Source organism: Schistocerca cancellata, chromosome 5 (assembly GCF_023864275.1).
Source record: "Schistocerca cancellata isolate TAMUIC-IGC-003103 chromosome 5, iqSchCanc2.1, whole genome shotgun sequence".
Taxonomy (NCBI): domain Eukaryota; kingdom Metazoa; phylum Arthropoda; class Insecta; order Orthoptera; family Acrididae; genus Schistocerca; species Schistocerca cancellata.
The window spans coordinates 125795432-125816075 of record NC_064630.1 but is presented as its reverse complement, the minus strand read 5'-3'; the positions used below and the strand labels follow the sequence as shown (position 1 = coordinate 125816075).

General features: G+C 37.9%; 1 protein-coding gene and 1 non-coding gene across 8 annotated transcripts in view; one reads left to right on the top strand and one right to left on the bottom strand.

Annotated features, from left to right (window-relative positions):
* LOC126187795 (glycerol kinase) overlaps positions 1–20644 on the top strand; it is a 228508-nt gene that overhangs the window by 176959 nt on the left and 30905 nt on the right. For all 7 annotated transcript variants that reach the window (XM_049929072.1, XM_049929073.1, XM_049929074.1 and 4 more), the window contains exon 8: positions 693–949. In XM_049929072.1, the coding sequence (XP_049785029.1) occupies positions 693–949 (257 nt within the window). The remainder of the gene's footprint in view (positions 1–692; positions 950–20644) is intronic.
* Positions 7562–7636, bottom strand: Trnas-cga (transfer RNA serine (anticodon CGA)). Its single transcript has one exon. It is a non-coding gene; the product is annotated as a tRNA-Ser (tRNA).

Here is a 20644-nt window from a genome sequence, read left to right as displayed (position 1 = left end):
CCATTAGTTCTGAAAGTTAGGCAGTGTGTAACTTTTAATTTTATATGTCTCTGTCAGTGCTGAAAGTTTTGTCTCCTGATGGTAAGAAATAGCCAACAGTTGTGTCTCATAATTTATTATTTGTTCAGTCTTTCATGTATTGTCTACCATAAAACCCATCTTAAAGAACAGCATTCGGAAGTGCAGAATTAGTAAAAATTAATTGGTAGAAGTGCCCTCTGCAGATTATTTCTGTAAAGTATACTAACAACAAACTACAATTAGTGCTGATCTGCTCACATGGATAAATATAATAATTGCTTCCTAATTAATTTATTATTACAGTGCCTAACATTTAAAAAATGCTGCTTTTCCTGTCATTTTACACATCTACCACTTTTACCTAATACTTTAAACAAAGCATAAACATTACGATCTTTCAGTTTACTAGAAAATTAGGATTTATGTTCAGTGTGAATGTTAGCGTTAACTAGAATTTATATCTCCAAGTGTAAATATTTCATTAAAATATAGAATAATGGCTAATATTGGATCATAGTCCTGCATGGTATATTTCACATAGCCCATATAATTTTTTTGTGATCTTTATTCAGTGTGCTTTTATACAGATCCACATTCTGTTTCTCATTTATTACAGACTAATTCAGCTGTGTAACAATGAATTAATACAATAAAATTTTGCTCTTTTTGAGCTGGTCGAGTCAACTCATGGCCTTGTGACAACTGTGGCATACCAGATGGGCAGTTCACGTGCACCAGTATATGCCTTGGAGGGGTCCGTCGCTGTAGCAGGAGCTGCATTAAGTTGGTTGCGTGACAATGTCTGTCTCTTGCATGACGTGTCAGAGACTGAAAGTCTTGCTAGTACTGTGAAAGACACCAATGATGTCTATTTTGTTCCTGCCTTCTCAGGGCTCTATGCTCCACATTGGCAGAAGGATGCGAGAGGGTAAAAACCTTTATTGTTACTGTTTATTGCATTATTATGTGTTCCTATAAGTTTCCGAAATGTATCGTACATACATATAGCACTGGACCAGAAAAAGAGACCAAACATGAGGCTGAAATTCCTTTAAATGCAGATTTCATAACTGTCCATATGAAGGAAATAAACTGAAGCACAGAAAAAAGTGCTGTAAATGTTATTAAGAGTGCTAAAGTCGTAGAACAGATGGTTCCTATCTGGAATCCAAAAAGAATAAAATGAATATAGCAATTGGTGAGTGTCTCCAGACGTATACTGTATTTTACAGACTGTAAGCTCCTATGGACTATGAGATGCATCTTAATTTTCAAGCATTTTTCTAATGTTTTTACCATTTTTATTATTAGATTGCAAAGCCAGACTAAAAAAAATCTTAGTTTATAAAACCGTACTGACTTTTAAACCCGTGAAAATTGTCATCTGAATTTCTTCTTCTTCTTCTTCTTCTTCTTCTTCTTCTTCCTCTTCATCATCATCATTGTCCTCTTCATATATAAGATGGTCTTCATTGCCATCAGGAGCATTACTTATGCCACACTTCTTCAAAAATTTAACAATAATGTCTTCTTTCATTCTTAGGCCATGACTGTTTTATCCACTGACGCACTTATTTGATTGTAGGTTTTTTAAAGCTCCCGTCAGCATTAATTCATGTTGTTGGGTTTCATCCATCATCTATTTGTTCTGTTCCTCTCTCATGTACACTTTAAATGGTTTATTTATTGAGACATCAAGGGGTTGCAGTTGTGAAGTAAGTCCTCCCAGAATGGCAGCAAGCTCTGTATTTCCCTGTCTCAATTTGTCTTTCACAGAATTTTTCAAATGACTACTAAACTGATACAGCACAAGAAGTGAACTCATCTTCAATAAAGCATCTTTCTTTCTCTCCCACACTCCATTCATCCATAATTTCATCCCACCATTTTCATGTACATGAACAACACCTGGCAGTATTTCAGGAGGTTTTGGCATTGTTTTGTGCTTAAAAATGATCATTGGATTGAGTTTAATACTGTCAGCACAACATGAAAGGACAACAGCTTAGTGCATTTTTGCATGTCCACTTGTTTTTATGTTTTGAAAATATGTCTGCTTGTGTCTGTATATGTGTGGATGGACATGTGTGTGTGTTCGAGTGTATACCCGTCCTTTTTTCCCCCTAAGGTAAGTCTTTCCACTCCCGGGACTGGAATGATTCCTTACCCTCTCCCTTAAAACCCACATACTTTCGTCTTTCCCTCTCCTTCCCTCTTTTCTGATGAGGCAACAGTTTGTTGCGAAAGCTTGAACTTTGTGTGTATGTTTGTGTTCGTTTGTGTGTCTGTCGACCTGCCAGCACCTTCATTTGGTAAGTCACATCATCTTTGTTTTTAGGTATGTTTTTATAGTTACAGTTTTAGCACCTCTCATGGCAACAGTTCTGTTACTCAGCACATCAAATCTGATGAGTTTTATCCATGTTCACTAGTTGGCTTGGTTCCACATCTGGTTTTCTATCAATGTGGAATATGAAAGCAATGGAAAGATAATATTTTCTCTTTATTCTCTTGTGGTATTTTCTGAGATATTTTGGTTTTGGTTTGCATGCCAAGTCCATGATGCTACATAAACCTGTAGAACCAACCAACTCCCCCCTTATAACCCCACTGCAGCACTAGCTTACAAGCATGTGTTTGAATCATTTTTGTATTAATTCCAATGCCATTTTGACAGTGTCTGTGAATCCATTTCAGTACATCATCTACTAGTTTTGGCCATTCTGCAATCAGTCCTCTGTTTGCACATTTAGACTTGCTCATTTTTTTCAGTTCTTCTATAGTAGCCCACCAATCATGAATGGTTTTTCTGTTGGTGGAGACCAAAATGATACTCAGATGCTCTGTTTCTAGTTCCTCTGCATATGCTATTACTTTCAATTTATAGTCTGCATCATATGAACACCTTTTATTCTTTTCCATTTTGAAACTAGCTACTAACAAAAATATTGTACTATTACCGATAATGCAAATCACTTTTAATTCAAGTTCACTGGCACTGTTGACTGTAATGACACATCATAAGCTAGACAATGTTCCAGCTTTGTGATGGTGGGGTGGGAGGGAGAGCGTGTTAGCAAGTTTGTGAATCCCCACAACTCATGTGCATCGCATTGATCCACTGCTGCTGCCAGTTGAATCTAATGTTGCCAGATAGAGATAGGTTTCCTGTGGCATCAAATACATGGTCATGTTTAAGAATGGTGGGAATTTTAAACCAAACACTGGACATTTTTATATTAATTTCAAGTATAAGATGCACCTCAATTTTTGAGGCAATTTTCAAAGAAAAAAGTGCGTCTTGTAGTCCATAAAATACGGTATACAGGGTGAGGCATCTGAAACAGACCACCCAAAAGGTATTCAGAATGAGTAAATACATTGAGGTGTGATTTTCACTAGATTATGGCAGATGATGAGGCAAATTTTCTAATGTACACAAGTAATGCCAAATAGTGAAACTAATTTTTTTTATGAAACTGGAAAGAACCTTTCTAGGGATCTTGAGTGATATAATGCATGCAGAACTTGAGCAAATAGTAAAAAGGTAACAGTGCCACAAAACACTGTCTCTAGGTCAGAAGAAGAAGTCTCCCAAACAATTGCCCTATTGTACTAAATGTAAGCAAACATGTGACTGAGGTACAGTTCATGTGGGTAGCACATAAAATTGAGTAACAAATGTGAATACGAATATAAAAACTTTAAATCATTTGCCAGATTAAATAATTTCAAAATGTAATAAGCTTTCAAAGGTTAATTAATATTGTTGTAGTACAAGATTTATGTAATAATTTATTGATTAACTAGCAAAAATGGCTCTTCAATATAAGAGAAAAATTCAGCTTTCCTTTCTGGCATATTAATCATTTTTATATTAAAGTATTTCTCTTTTCACAACATGATACTTAGTTCTTAGGATATGGACCCTGCTAATGATATTAATGACTTGGGTAAATAATTACCGTAGGGTTAGGATCAACTATAACACACTCTGTTATGTTTGGAGTTTATGAGGGCAGGTACATTTCAGTGTGCAACAGCACCACTGTTCTAACAGTTTGATGTCATTTGCCATACATGGAAACCATTTCCACTGTCCTAACTGTCATATATTTTCTGAAAGTCTGAATTAGCTCTGCTCATGGAGTAGACTTTCTGGAAATGGAGGCTACACCCCATTTCTCCCAAAGACTCTTACTCACTCTAGTTAGAAACAAAGTGTGAGAAGACCATGTAGGTGAATCGAGCTCACTGTCTTTTGGTTTCTTCAGAAATTTTACTGGATTTGGGTATAATAATCCTCAGAAATTATTATGTTTGTGTACATTTTAGAAGGTTAAAATGTGGAGAAGATTTTATTTTTAAATTTTCTATTATATTGTTGAATGCACAGGAGTAAAAGGTCCAGATTCATAATAGTGAATAAGATATAAAATTGGCTTTGTGTTCAGGAGATTTTTTTCCTAAGAGAGATAGGTATGGAATGGTTTCTAGAGCACAATTAAATTCAAAGAAATGGAAATATATTTAGTTTTAACTTGAAGTTGTAGTGATCTGAGAATTTCTGTGTAAATTCTAGAACCACTCAGCCTTCTACCATCTCGAACACACGATATTCTAGATATGAGTGTGGGATTCCCTAAATTTAAGCCAGACAGAGATGTACTTCTGACCCATTTCTTAATAGGGTTTAACCAAGCATTGCCAAAAATTGGGAAGATTCTAAGAAAATTGAATTTGCTGTGGGGTACCTTCTAGGGAAAGCCTCAGAATGGGGAATGGTAAATATTGAGAATTTTTCCTCTTGGGAGGACTTTCGAAGGAGATTTAAAGAGAAATACTGGTCTGCCAGTGCCCAAGAAAAGTTGATATCAGATCCATGGGACCCGGGCAGTGTCATCTACCCCCCAGGGATGTTAACATTCTGAGTTAACAGGTGGAGTGACAACCGTCGGATCTCGAGTTGTTTTCGGTGTTTCTCCTAAAATAGTCTTCCCGCACTGAATTCCTTTGAAATCTTAAACTATTCAGTCATCAATCCTTTAAAATCTAGAACTATCCTGGAGTCTTATTGCTTAGAAAACTGGATATGACTATAAAATAGAGAACAACTTAAGAGAATCACAGAAATAAAGTGATATCCAAACGAAATAAACTGTATAGAGGATTATATTTGTGGAAAATGTAATAAGATGTGATTAGGTAAACAACTGCGATACCATAGTTTATAGATTATCTTCTTTGTATAGAATATTTTATATCCCTTATGAGATGTGATACAGATGGGAGGGTTTGTATAAATTTTGAAAGGGGTGGGTATTGTAGATAAGAGCATGATTTACAGGAACAGTTAAATCATGACTAACCCAAAACACAGTGCACATCTTTCAAACAACCCTCACAAACAAGTGTGCCTGATTCTTCATCATTTGCCGTTTACATAGGGTTGCTAGGATTTCCTTCAGGGACCTCAAAGGATGAAGGTGGGACAAGTCCGTTCTGTAGGAGATGATTTAACACCAAACCTCCTCCAGCATCTCACTCAAGTACCTGAGAGGTAGGGATCCTGGGGAAGGGGGGTGGGAAGGGTTTCCTGTCTTTGGGGCTATCTTCTTTCTCTTCTTTGATCCTAGCATCCACATCTATTTTTTCCTTTCTTACTTCTCATTTGAGGACCTGTCTATTTTTTTCCTCTTTCCATATTCATAAAATTCTATCACTGAAGTCCTTCCTTTTTTCCATGGTTTCTCATAACCTACATGTTATCTTTAGATACGAAGGCTGAAGAATCAGACTACACAAACACACATCCACATATACACTTAGACACAAACATACAGTTACAGACTAGAAAGCCTGTCACAATGTGAGAACCGCCAAGTGTTGTAGGGGAAAATGTGGGTACATCTAGAAATATGTACACATATATAGGAAGCTATGATGGTTCTACACTGGATATACACGAGAAAAGGTATATATAAACTAAAAAAGAGGCATGAGCAAAAAGAGAAAATGAAAGCAGGAGAGAACTTTAATCATGCTGATCAATAATAAATGTCAGTATAATAAATACTCTAATGAAGTGAATGATAGTGGGACATGAATAATATATGTTGACATAACATCTTTTGAAAGTATAGAAGTTGATAAGTAGAGGAGGACTCTAGGGAGTAAATGATGTATTAAAGAATAAATGTCAAGCTTAAGATAGATTTATATCTTTACCAGAAAATACTTAATTATGTTACACACAGAAATGTATACTAGGGTAATGAACCATGAGGCCTACTCAGAAAGGATAAGGGGGGCGTACCCAGCATTCACTAAGTATAAAGCTCAGGCATACCTACATGGAGATAGGATAACCTGTGGCCTAAAATATAGGGATGTTTTACAAGGGGCATACCTACCAGAATGGAAAGAGGAAGTGCTCTCATAAGGTCAACCCACAAGCAAGGTATAGGTACTGATCCTAGGAGAAGGGGACAGTATTGTGACAAAAGTCACAAATTTTATAGGAATTATTTTGGAAAGGGTGAATCTATGGAAGACTAGCAATATTAAGTTTCGTGTAAATAAATGAGTACCCAAAAGAACACTTTTATTTCGCCCAGAGTACCTCCAAGCTACAACTAATAAAAATAGTACATACTAGGAAAAAGATAGTACAAAAAGTTAAGAATAGAAAATAGATTACTCGTGTGTCATAAACACCTGAAGTTTTCGATCGATAAAGAAAATAAAGAAAAAGAAAAGTCCTCACAATTCCTAAATATTAGTAAAGCTGACTAAAACCTTGAGTGAATGCTCATGTCTTAATGTCATAGTAAAATAAGAATGAATAGCAAAACAGTAAGCGAAACATTGTTAATGATTATTGAAAGGAAATAAATGTATACTGTTGAAATATAAAATGTTATTATGTGTGATATTAGTTGCATAATGATTATGTATAAAATATTGTGTGTTCAATTGGGGGGGGGGGGGGGGTGTACATGAAGTGATTCGAGAATTTCTGTATAAATTCTACAACCACTCAGCCTTCTACCATCTCAAACACACGATATTCTAAATAGGAGTGTGGGATGGTAGAATCCTACCCACTGCGTGTCACATGTTTGTGTGTGAAGTTTAAAGTCATTCATGAGAAGAAAGTAGATGCGGCGGTCAAACAGCATCGACAAGTACCTGTCAGACAAAACATAAATGAAACTTCCTGGCAGATTAAAACTGTGTACCGGACCGAGACTCAAAGTCAGGAACTTTGCCTTTCGCGGGCAAGTGCTCTACCAACTGAGCTACCCAAGCATGACTCATGACCCATCCTCACAGCTTTAAATCCGCCAGTACCTCATCTCCTACCTTCCAAACTTCACAGAAGCTCTCCAGCATACACGTTGCAGAACTAGCACTCCTGGAAGAAAGGATATCGCAGAGACATGTCTTAGCCACAGCCTAGGGGATGTTTCCAGAGTGAAATTTTCACTCTGCAGTGGAATGTGCACTGATACTAAACTTATTGGCAGATTAAAACTGTGTACCAGACCGAGACTCGAACTCGGGACCCTTGCCTTTCGAGGGCAAGTGCTCTACCAACTGAGCTACCCAAGCACAACTCATGACCCAGATCCATAGATGTGTTAGTGAGTGTGTATAGAAGAACCATGGAATCTATATGCAGCTCTGTGCCTATTGTGTCCATGACTAAAGTTATGTGAAAGAAGAACAGTTGAAAAAGTAATCTTGTGAACTCGTAATCCAGCCTTATTAGAGGCAAGACCTATTTTATGATTCATGTGAAGTAGGGTCATGCTTATAAGCCATCTCTTTTATAAATGTAGTTAAATTTGTTTCTGATGTTGGACGGAGCAAGTGACTTACTAGAAGTCATATACGTATGTGGAAAGTGAAAATTTTATCTGTATGGAGTTCAAATATACCGTTGGTTGACGAAAAGTAAAGTTCGCGTATCTACTTATTTCACAAGTAGAGAGAGAGGCTAAAATATTCCTGTACCTGGCATCATTCTACGGAGAAGAAGTCAAGAGAGTTTTCCAGTAGCCAGCTAGCCAGCAAAGAAGATCGGCTGCGAATTTCAAGTAAGTCACCTCGTATAAAAGAAGTGTGAAGTTTGTACGTCTACTTCATGTTTTAAATTGGTGTCAAAAATGTTACAAAGTGACTCACAAATAATTGATGTTTCCACAAAAACAGAAAAATTAAAATTATTTCTCCAAAGGTGAATTCTCAAATTCAATTCTCCGAGGTCACTCATTCACTTTTGACAACTGTCTATGTACAGTTATGTGTGGATTGTGATTTTTGTATGATTGTTGTTGTGGTGGTGGTGGTGGTCTTCAGTCCAGGAACTGGTTTGATGCAGCTCTCCATGCTACTCTGTCCTGTGCAAGCTTCTTCATCTCCCAGTACCTACTGCAACCTATATCCTTCTGAATCTGTTTAGTGTCTTCATATCTTGGTTTCCCTCTACAATTTTTACCTTCCACGCTACCCTCCAGTACTAAATTGGTGTTCCCTTGATGCCTCAGAACATGTCCTACCAACCGATCCCTTCTTGTAGTCAAGTTGCGCCACAAATTTCTCTTCTCCCCAATTTTATTCAACACCTTCTTATTAGTTATGTGATCTACCCATCTAATCTTCAGCATTCTTCTGTAGCACCACATTTCGAAAGCTTCTATCCTCTTCTTGTCTAAACTGTTTATCATCCAGGTTTCACTTCCATGCATGGCTACACTCCATACAAATACTTCCAGAAATGACTTCCTGACACTTAAATCCATATGCGATGTTAGCAAACTTCTCTTCTTCAGAAACGCTTTCCTTGCCATTGCCAGTCTACATTTTATATCCTCCTTTCAAGACACTGTCCATTCCATTCAACTGCTCATCCAGGTCCTTTGCTGTCTCTGACAGAATTACAATATCACCGGCGAACCTTAAAGTTTTTATTTCTTCTCTATGGATTTTAATTCCTACTCTGAATTTTTATTTTGTTTCCTTTACTACTCGCTCAATATACAGATTGAATAACATCGGGGATAGGCTACAACCCTGTCACACTCCCTTCCCAACCACTGCTTCCCTTTCATGCCCCTCGACTCTTATAACTGCCATCTGGTTTCTGTACAAGTTGTAAATAGCCTTTTGCTCCCTGTATTTTACCCCTGCCACCTTAAGAATGTGAAAGATAGTACTCCAGGCAACGTTGTCAAAAGCTAGAAATGTAGATTTGCATTTCCTTAATCTATCTTCTAAGATAAGTCATAGGGACAGTATTGCCTCATGTGTTCCAACATTTCTATGGAATCCAAACTGATCTTCCCCAAGGTCAGCTTCTACCAGTTTCTCCATTCATCTGTAAAGAATTCATGTTTGTATTTTGGAGCTCTGCCTTATCAAACAGATACTCTGGTAATTTTCACATCTGTCAACACTTGCTTTCTTTGGGAATGGAATTATTATATTCTTCTTGAAGTCTGAGGGTATTTCATCTGTCTCATACATCTTGATAACCATATGGTAAAGTTTTGTCAGGACTGGCTCTCCCAAGGCTATCAGTAGCTCTAATGGAATGTTGTCTAATCCCGGGGCCTTGTTTCAACTTAGGTCTTTCAGTGCTCTGTCAAATTCTTCACGCAGTATCATATCTCCCATTTCATCTTCATCTACATCCTCTTCCATTTCCATAATATTGTCCTCAAGATCATCGCCCTTGTATAGACCCTCTATATACTCCTTCCATCTTTCTGTTTTCGCTTCTTTGCTTAGAACTGGGTTTCCATCTGAGCTCTTGATATTCATTCACGGGGTTCTCTTTTCTCCAAAGGTCTCTTTAATTTTCCTGTAGGCAGTATATCTATCTTACCCCTAGTGATATATGCCACTACATCCCTGCTTAGCCATTTTGTACTTCCTGTCGATCTCCTTTTTGAGACGTTTGTATTCCTTTCTGCCTGCTTCATTTACTGCATTTTTATATTTTCTCCTTTCATCAGTTAAATTCAATACATCTTCTGTTACCCAAGGATTTATACTATCCCTCGACTTTTTACCTACTTGATCCTCTGCTGCCTTCACTACTTCATCCCCCAGAGCTACCCATTCTTTTTCTGCTGTATTTCTTTCTCCCATTCCTCTCAATTGTTCCCTTATGCTCTCACTGAAACTCTGTACAACCTCTGGTTCTGTCAGTTTATCCAGGTCCCATCTCCTTAAATTCCCACCTTTTTGCAGTTTCTTCAGTTTTAATCTACAGTTCATAACCAATAGATTGTGGTCAGAGTCCACACCTGCCCCTAGAAATGTCTTACAATTTAAAACCTGGTTCCTAAATCTATTTCTTACCATTATATAATCTGTCTGAAACCTTCCAGTATCTCCGAGCCTCTTCCACGTATACAACCTTCTTTCATGGTTCTTGAACCAAGTGTTAGCTATGATTAAGTTATGCTCTGTACAAAATTCTTCCAGGCGGCTTACTTTTTCATTTCTTACCCGATTCCATATTCACCTACTACGATTCCTTCTCTTCCTTTTCTTCTATCGAATTCCAGTCACCCATGACTAATAAATTTTCGTCTCCCTTCACTATCTGAATAATTTCTTTTATCTCATCATACATTTCATGTATCTCTTCGTCATTTGCGGAGCTAGTTGGCATATAAACTTGTACTGCTGTGGTAGGTGTGGGCTTCGTATCTGTCTTGGCCACAATAATGCATTCATTATGCTGTTTGTAGTAGCTTACCCGCATTCCTAATTTTTTTTAAATTCATTATCAAACCTACGCCTCCGTTACCCCTATTTGATTTTGTATTTATAACCCTGTTTTCACCTGACCAGAAGTCTTGTTCCTTCTGCCACCGAACTTCACTAATTCCCACTATATCTAACTGTAACCTATCCATTTCCCTCTTTAAATTTTCTGACGTACCTGCCTCATTAATGGATCTGACATTCCACGCTCCGATCCATAGAAAGCCAATTTTGTTTCTCCTGATAACAACGTCCTTCTGAGTAGTTCCCACCCGGAGATCTGAATGGGGGCTATTTTACCTCCGGAATATTTTACCCAAGAGGCCACCATCATCATTTAACCATACAGTAAAGCTGCATGCTCTCGGGATAAATTACAGCTGTAGTTTCCCCTTGCTTTCAGCTGTTCGCAGTACCAGCACAACAAGGCTGTTTTGATTAGTGTTAAAAGGCCAAAGCAGTCAATCATCCAGACTGTTGCCCCTGCAACTACTGAAAAGGCTGCTTCCCCTCTTCAGGAACCATACATTTGTCTGGCCTCTCAACAGATACCCCTCCATTGTGGTTGCACTTACAGTATGGCTATCCGTATCGCAGAGGCACGCAAGTGTCCCCACCAACGGCATGGTCCATGGTTCGTCGGGGCAATGTATCCATATCTGTTATAGATGCACTTGAAAATGCCTGAAACTAATAGTGCTGAATAAAATACAGTTTTAAAATACAGCATAGTGGAACGATGTCTTCAGACACTTCCCGTTGCTGTTTCATTTATTGTTTCGACTGTTTAATCTCAAATTATATGGAAATACAGGAATTCTGTTTTTTTACAGTGATCTTCATGTCTTGGATGTTTTATAAGAACTTTCCTTATTTTATTTTTCAAACAATTCATCCACAAGTCCAGTACAGGCCTATACTTGTTGCTTTGGGCTCAGTTTACATGTTTCTGTTGTCATTTGTTATAATTTTTTCTGTAAATACATGCTGTATTTAGTCTCTAAATCCCACTTAGTAGTGTGTTCAGTTAGACACCATAATCATTTATATTTAAATACATACTTTGCAAGCCTTCATAGGGTGAACGCAGAGTATACCTCCTGCCATTGCCAGTCATTTTCTTTCCTGTTCCAACAGCAAATGGAGCAAGGGAAAAACGACAATCTATACGCCTCCATACTAGCCCTGATTTCTCTTATCTTCTCTTCATTATCCTTACACAAGATATATGTTGGTCTGTAGTCTGTCACAAATGCCAGTTCTCTAAATTTTATCAGTAGTGTTTAATAGACAGAGCTTCTTTCTTCCACGTATCCATTTGAGTTGTGAAGCATTTCTGTAATACTCATGTGTTGATTGAAGCTACTGATAACCACTTCAGCATCATGCCTCTGAATTGCTTTAATGTCTTCCTTTAATTTCAGACACACGTAAGCAGTACTCAAGAGTGAGTCATACAATTGTCCTGTATGTGGTCTCCTTTTTAGATGACCTATATTTTCCTGGACTTCACCCAATAAACTGATTTTGTATTCTTTACAACTGACCGTATGTGCTTACTTCATTTTGTGTTGCTTTTCTGTGTTATGCGTAGGCATTTAATAGATGTAAATATGTAAAGCAGCAATACAGTATTGAAACAGCAGAGGATTGTTTTTCCTGCTCATCTCTATCAACTTATAATTTTCCCGCCATTCATCAGAGCAAATAGAAATTTTGTACTGTATGCTCCCAGTTACTCAACAATGACATTTCCCCATACACTACAGTGTCATTAGCAAAATCACGTTTTGCTACTCACACTTTTTGTCAGATCATACTGAGGAAAGAGGAGTTCTGTCACATTTTCCTGGGGCAATTCCGATAATATCTTTGCCTCCGATGAACACTTCCTGTCGAGGACAGTACACAGTATACAAAGAAAGTCTTAGAGCCACTCACATAGCAGAGAATCTATTACATATACTCATTAATAATCTGCAGTGTAGCACTATTTCAAACACTTTCCAAAAATCTTTCTGTTACCCTTCATCCATGGTTTGCAGAATTTTGAGTGAAAAAGTATGATTTGAGGATAGACACTTTTTTTGCTCAAGGAAATTTATTAGATTTGAACTTAGAAAATCCCTGAGAATTCTGCAGCAGAAGATACTGGAAGATACTGGACTGTAATTTTGTGGGTCTGTTCTTTTCCCCTTCTTATACACGGGACCATTTGCACATAATTGCTATTTGTATTTGTATCACTTTGTCTCCCTAAAAGGTTTGTTTAGCATCATTAGTATTTGAGCTTGAAGGCACTTACATGTTTATTATTACTGTAACATCTATATCACACCTGATACCATCTATATCACACCTGACACCTCTCCTGTTCTGTGTAATTCATGTAAGATGATTCTTTATTTCAGCCTTCAAAACAGCTGCTATACATGCCCTGTCTGTAATGTTGAACACTGCAGTATATCCATGAAGAGTGATTATTTTATCAGTATGCACTTCTTGTGACAATCTGATGTCAGTTTCTCAGGCACAGATCCTTAGACTTGTATTGTATTGTAGTTGCAAACTTTTGAATTAATGAAATGTGAAAAGATGGACATTACATTACATTTATCATTTTCCATGGATCCCTTGGTGAGGAGTCTCTGGGATGTGGAAAGAGCTTCTCTATAATTGCCTGATCTAAAGTGACCTAGCCCAATTTTTCATCCACCTGATTGCATGCATCTTGTAATGAGACCAACCAAATTGATATGGGCTCCTCGATAGTTGTGTTGCTAATACCTGTTGTAGACTGATGACCATTTTGTCAGATTTACATCTTTGATTACCAGTAATTGTGTCAATATATTATTTTCCAATGTTTGGTTCCATCTGAGTGACTTGTCATGACATGTATTGTAACCCTCTTTCATTTCTCCATTTCTTCTTTTACCTCTTCCAAATTGTCTGTATTATTGGCCTCTTCTTGAATGTTACGGTCCACTCTTGTAACAATTTTATCTTAAATGATTAATTTTTGTGTGTTTTCTGTGCCTTTGGTTGTCACATCTATTGTTTGTCTTTTTCTAGAATTCTACATGGCCCTCTATTCAGTTCATTTGTGTTTTGTTCTTGTATCATTTGCATCCTGTACTTTTTGTCTTTTGTTTGTTCATTATTGATCTCATATGTATACCAGATTACTTTGCATTCACTGGTGTATGATATCCTAGACCATGAGTTTTTACTTCTGTGTGTTCATTCTGGGACACTTTTTTATCGTTTTCTGGTTGTTAATCTTGTTGTTGTGGTCTTCAGTCCTGAGACTGGTTTGATGCAGCTCTCCATGCTACTCTATCCTGTGCAAGCTTCTTCATCTCCCAGTATCTACTGCAACCTACATCCTTCTGAATCAGCTTAGTGTATTCATCTCTTGGTCTCCCCCTACGATTTTTACCCTCCACACTGCCCTCCAATGCTAGATTTGTGATCCCTTGATGCCTCAAAACATGTCCTACCAACCGATAACCTTGTTGGACATAATTAGGGCTAATGACTATTATGTGTGTCACAGTTTCATGTTCAATCTCTTTTATTGAAGCAACAAGTTGCAGTTGTAGTGGTGCAGGTTTTCTGGTATTTGAATCCACTCTGATGTGGTTGGGGGAATTTCAGTATGTATGTGTTCTGGATTTTCCATCATAACTACAACACCCCTACACTCTTCAACATTTATGTAGAAAGGTATGTGCTTCTCTAATAACACTTTCATGTTTCATGTCTCACTTTCTTCTGAGTATCTAATGTTACCCACCCATGTGTTGCTTCTGATGTCTGTTACTGTGAATACATTGACAACTTGATTAATTATTTAAAATGTCAGATTAAAATTTGTGAATTTGTTTTATGTCTTCTCCTATTACAGAAATTATTATGTCACTTTTTACTCTATCCTGATGTTAAAATTTAACTCCATTAATAAATTCATCCTTAATCTTCACATTTGTACTCATAGTTTTCAGTTTTATATTGTTAAGTCATTCTGAATTCAAATATCATCACCTAGAAGATCGTACATCCAGTCTTGAACATTAACAGCTTTTTGTTGCACTACATTTTCTACAGACACGTATGTCAGAGTATCATGCCATAAGTATCTAGTCATTTCATTGTATTCAATGTCATAGCTGCACAGTACAGTTAATGTACCTTGTTGCTAACACAAACAAACAGACCTCCCCATTTGATCATTGTCAGCTGTAAAACTCATTCTCATTCCTGCCGGTCCACAACAACCACAGGTTGCAGACTGGATTATTGAGCCACTGTGCAACACCACTTGTATTTTTCTGCACACAATATATTTTATGGTTACAAACACTATAGTCTTCTCAGAGAAAAGGCTGTTTTATGTGGCACATGAAGTGTACCACAAGTACAGGTGTCAAGGAGCTGTTGCCCTGGGGGACGATTGATTCGTGCCCTCCCATCAGTATGATGAAGAAGGTATCAGTATTCATCAGACCATGCAACTCTCTGCCACTGTGCCAATGTCCAGTGCTGATGGTCATATGACCATATCAGTCATAGTTGCCAGTGTCATTGTGTTAGCATTGTCTGATGTTAGTCCCACCACAGTTCAATGCCTGTCCTGCTTTATTAGTCTGTCCAGCCTATGACATCTGACATCTATAATGAGGGGTGGCTCCCCAATCCCATTTTGTCTGGAAGTGATTTCACCTTGGTTTTTCCGTATATTGAAGACACTCACGCCACAGTACTCCTCGAACCCCCAGCAAATCGAGCAGTTTCTGAAATGCTTGTACCGAGCCTCCAGGTCTTCACAATCTGCCCTCAGTCAAACTACATCTACATCTACATCCACATCAAACTCCACAAACCACCTAATAGTGCGTTGCAGAGGGTACTTTTTGTGCCACTAACTGAGCCTTCAAACCCTGTTCCACTCACAGATAGCGTGTGGAAAAAATGAGTGCTGGTAAGCCTATGTAGTGGCTCTAATTTCTCAAATTTTTTCCTCATGGTTGTCAAACGAGATGTATGTGAGGGGAAATAATATGTTGTATGACTCTGGAAAGTGCTGTCTCAAAATTTCAACAGTAAATCTCTCTGTGATGCACAGCACCTCTCTTGTAACGCCTGCCAATTGAGTTTGTTGAGCGTCTCTGTAACACTCTCGGGCTGCTAAATGTCCTGTGACAAAGTTTTTGCCACTCTTCATTGGATGTTCTCTATCTCTTCTATCATTCCTATCTGTTAGAGATCCCAGATATGTGAACAATACTCAAGAATCGGTCAAACAAGCACCTTATAAGCCACTTCCTTCGTGGATGAGTTGCATTTCCTTAAGATTCTTTCTATGAAGATGAGTCTGGCATCTGATTTTCCCACTAATTGTTTTATGTAGTCATTCCACTTAAGGTCACTCTGGATAGATACTCCTAGATATTTTACGTTAGACACTGTTTCCAGCAGTTTGTATCAATTGTGTAGCTGTACAGTAGTTGATTTCTTTTCCTAGGTATGCACAATATGTTGCATTTATTTACATTCAGTATCAGCTGCCAGAGCCTGCACCATTCATCAATTCTCTGGAGGTCATTCTGGAAAGCATTACTATCTTTGGCATTGCTACTATGTTATAGACAACTGGATCATCTGCAAACAGCCTTAAAGAGCATCCAGTGCTTTTGTTCTAGATCGTTTATATACATTGTAAACAGTAATGGTCCAATCACACTTCCTTGGGGTACTCCACAAATTACCTTTACATCTGTAGATTTTGTTCCATTAAGAGTGATGAGTTGAGTTCTATCTGCAAGGAAGTCTTGAATCCAGTCACAAATCTGCTCCAATGCTCAATAAGCTCATATTTATTTCACTAAATGGCAGTGCAGGACAGTTTCAAATGCCTTCCTGACATCAAGGAATGTGGCATCAACGTGAGCACTGTTGTCTATGGCACAGTGGATCTCATGGAGGAACAGAGAGAGCTGATTTTCGCAGCATATCTGTGTGTGGAATCCACATTGATTTTTATAGAGGAGATTTTCACTCTCCAAAAACTTCATAATTCTTGAGCATAAAAATGTTTCATAACTCTACAACAGATTGACATCAACAACATAGGTCTATAATTGTGTGCATCTGTCCTACAGCCCTTCTTGAAAACAGGAGTGATCTGCACTTTCTTCTACTCGCTAGGTGCCCTTCATTGCTTAAACGATATATGATAAATTACTACTAGAAGGCGAGCAAGGTTTTTGCTTGATCTTTGTAGACTCTTACAGATATCTCATCTGGTCCTGATGCCTTTCCACTACTAAGCGATTGTAGTTATTTTTCTATTCCATGATCGGTTATCTCAATATCTGCCATTTTGACATTTGTACAGTAATTGAAATGAGGGACAATGTTACGATCTTCTATGGTGAAACAGTTTTGGAAAACCAATATCACTGTTTCAGCCTTCTCTCTGTTATCTTCCGTTTCGGTGCCAGGATCATCACTGAGTCAATGAATAGGTGATTTTGACCTGCTTACTGATTTTACATACAACCAAAATCTCTTAGAGTTTTTACTAGGATGGTTGACAAAATTTTACTTTCAAAGTTATTGAACGCTTCTCTCATTGCTCTCCTTATGCTCATTTTCATTTCATTCAGCTTTTGTTTGTCATCTATGTTTGTAATTCTCTTGAATCAGAGATGAAGTTCTCTTTATTTATGTAGCAGTTTTCTGACAAGCTGTTAAATAGTGGTGGGTCTTTCCTGTCCCTTAAGACCTTACTCAGAACATACTTGTCTAAGGCATATTGCATATGCCTTTGAACTTTTTCCATTTGTTCTCCACATCTTTGTCCTCATCACTGAATATTTGATGCTGACTGCTCAGATACTCCGAAATTTTTATCCTGTCACACTTGCTAAGCAAAAAATCTTCCTACTTTTCTTAACATTCTTTCTAATACTCATTGTCATTGTTGCTATCACAGCCTTAGGATCACTGATACCTTCCTCTATATTAACTGATTCAATAATTACAAGTCTGTCTGTTGCCAGAAGATCTATGACATTACCCTCATGAGTAGGATTCACTGTCTGCTCAAAGTAATTTTTGGTCAAGACATCCAGAACAATCTTACATGACTTCCTGTCTGTGGCACAAGTTTTGATAGCATGACACTCCCAATCTATTCCTGGCAAGTTGAAGACACCCCCTATTACAGTGGCAAGAAAATAAAAATTATTAATGGTATTCTGCAAGTTCTGTCTGAAGTGCTGTACCACTAGAGCTCCTGACCCAGGCGGTCTATAAAAGCATTCAGTTACAATTTTTGATCAATCTTTGATACTTAACTTCACCCTGATTAATTCACAATCAGAATCCATGATAACCTCACTACATTTTATTGGATTCTTTACTACAATAAATATTTTGCCACCATTTGTGATGAAGCAAGCTGGGATAAATTTAATTCCCCTCTTGTTTTGCCATCTGTCTCCCTAATTTTTTTTTCTTTCAATTTTAACTGATTACCATTAACATACGTGAATAGAATCTGCATTTTCATAAAAGAGAAAGGCTGGCCCTCAGTTTTAAGGAATATAACACCAGATCTAAATTTGTGCTTAGTTTTATGTATGTAATTGATTTTCTAATTTATTTCAATTATACCTTGTTAGTATCTTTTATTATAGGACAAAATCAGTAATTGTTTCATAACTTAAATTATATTGTTGATGTATAAACAAATATAAATTCTGTAATAATTATAAACATTTGGAAGACGAAATACTAGTAATCTTAAAGTATTTATTTGGCTCTATTAAAAAACATGTTAGCAAAACCAGCCCTTCATTAATTCCAAAGCAATTAACAGTTTTGTCAAAAGTATTGTTTGCATACCTATACTTGTTAATTTCACAATTTAAACAAATAATTCACCTGAACTCTTGCAGTAGAAGAAACTGTTAAAAAGAACCAATTTTTTGATGTATTCAGTTAATCGAATGAGTTAAGTTGTAATTGTAATTAGTGCAAATTAAACTTAGAACAATGTGTAATTTCGGCACCTATTTTTGTGATGATATACAAGGGCCCAATTTTGGGTCACAAGTCAGTCAGTCCACAGCCGAGTTTCAGACAAGTAACTTGTGCTGGTTAGAACAACAACAATGCTTCAATTTAACTGTGAAATAATTGTTAAACAATTAGTCCGTGTGTAAAAACCAATGACAGTGACTGCTCCATACATACCTGATTATTCTTCAAGAACTGTGGACTTTGTGTTTATGTTTTTACTGCTTGTAGATGTTCAACAGTAAACTATTGTTGCAGTATGTGGAATTTTGCCTGCAAACTATTAATGAGGCTTATCGCTAGTTAAACAATAGTGCACTGGCCATATAACAGTGTATTATTGGCGGGTTGTGAACAGTGAAATTAAAGTACTATGAAACACAACTGTGCACCTGTCAGCAACATAATTTTCAGTAGTTAGTGTTGGGATCCACAACCCAGTTTTCAGCCAGTGTAGCAATGCAGTACTTTGACACTGAGGATGATGATGATGATGATTAGTGTTTTAGGGCGCACAACAGTGAGGTTATCAGCCCCCGAACACTGAGGACAACTATCAACAAATGAAGAGATAAAGCAGGTGGAACCGCTACACACTGGCGACTAATCAATCCTTATGACAAACATTCCAATCTGAACTTAGGATTTCATTGTCATTAATGTCCGGCTTCAACCAGATTTCTGTTCCTAACACTATCTGTTCATTATAACCTTCAGTAAGTGATACTAATTCTGGGACCTTTCCTGGGATACTCCTGCAGTTTATTAAAATCATATTAATCTTTTCTATCTATGATCTGTAGCAACAAACATTCTCTGAGGACATTGTGGCTAATTTATCAGCAAATTGTCTTTGATCCCAAGAGAGGATTTCTGTAACCTAAAAAAGCCCCAGATGCATGCCACATGTACTCCGCTACCCTAGTAGCTGATTCCCAAGTGTAGTGCATGCCTGAAATATTAAGGAGGAACCCTACAATTCTGCACCCAATAGTGGAGGTCAAGAAATTCACATCCAGTACTGTGACAGAGTCATATGAGCCACTGGTTTAGACTTTCCACTCTGCTCCAAACTAGAGGACTGCAATCAACCTTGGGTATGATGCTACAAACAGACAGTTTAGCCTGCATCTTGCGTGCGATGCCAGTTGCTTTCACCAAATCAGCCATCTACTGAAAGGAGCCAAGGATGCTCTCAAAGCCAGGCGATAGGCATCATTCATGCCAACATGTGCCACTATACGCAGCCGGTTGCACCCAGTGTGCTCAATAGCCACTGACAGGGCCTCCTCCACATCACAGACGAGATCCCAACCAATCATACTGAGTGCACACTGGCATTCTTTCATACCTTGCCTTCTATTTCCCTGAGGAGCTCCATCACCCTCTTAACATTGGAGCTCCCAGTGACAAGCACACCCATCTACTGCATTTGTCTGGACTGGGCAGGAAAATCGGCTAATGGCCCAATGGGGGAGGCATCCCGTGCTGGCTCAGGCTTACCACCAACAGTGGGTAGCAACTCATACCTGTTGCTGAGGCGTAGGGAGCTGGTGCCTTCCGCCCAGTGACATGTGAACCCACCACTGTCTGCCACCCACTCTTGAGTGAGGATGGACCAGTCAGACTCAGCTAGATGGCGTGCCTTTCCCATTCTACACATGAATAACTTTCATTGATATTACATGTACCTTGCTTGTGTCTCACTAGCAGTCATTTCTCACCAGATGACGCTGCTATCACCTGGATGGGT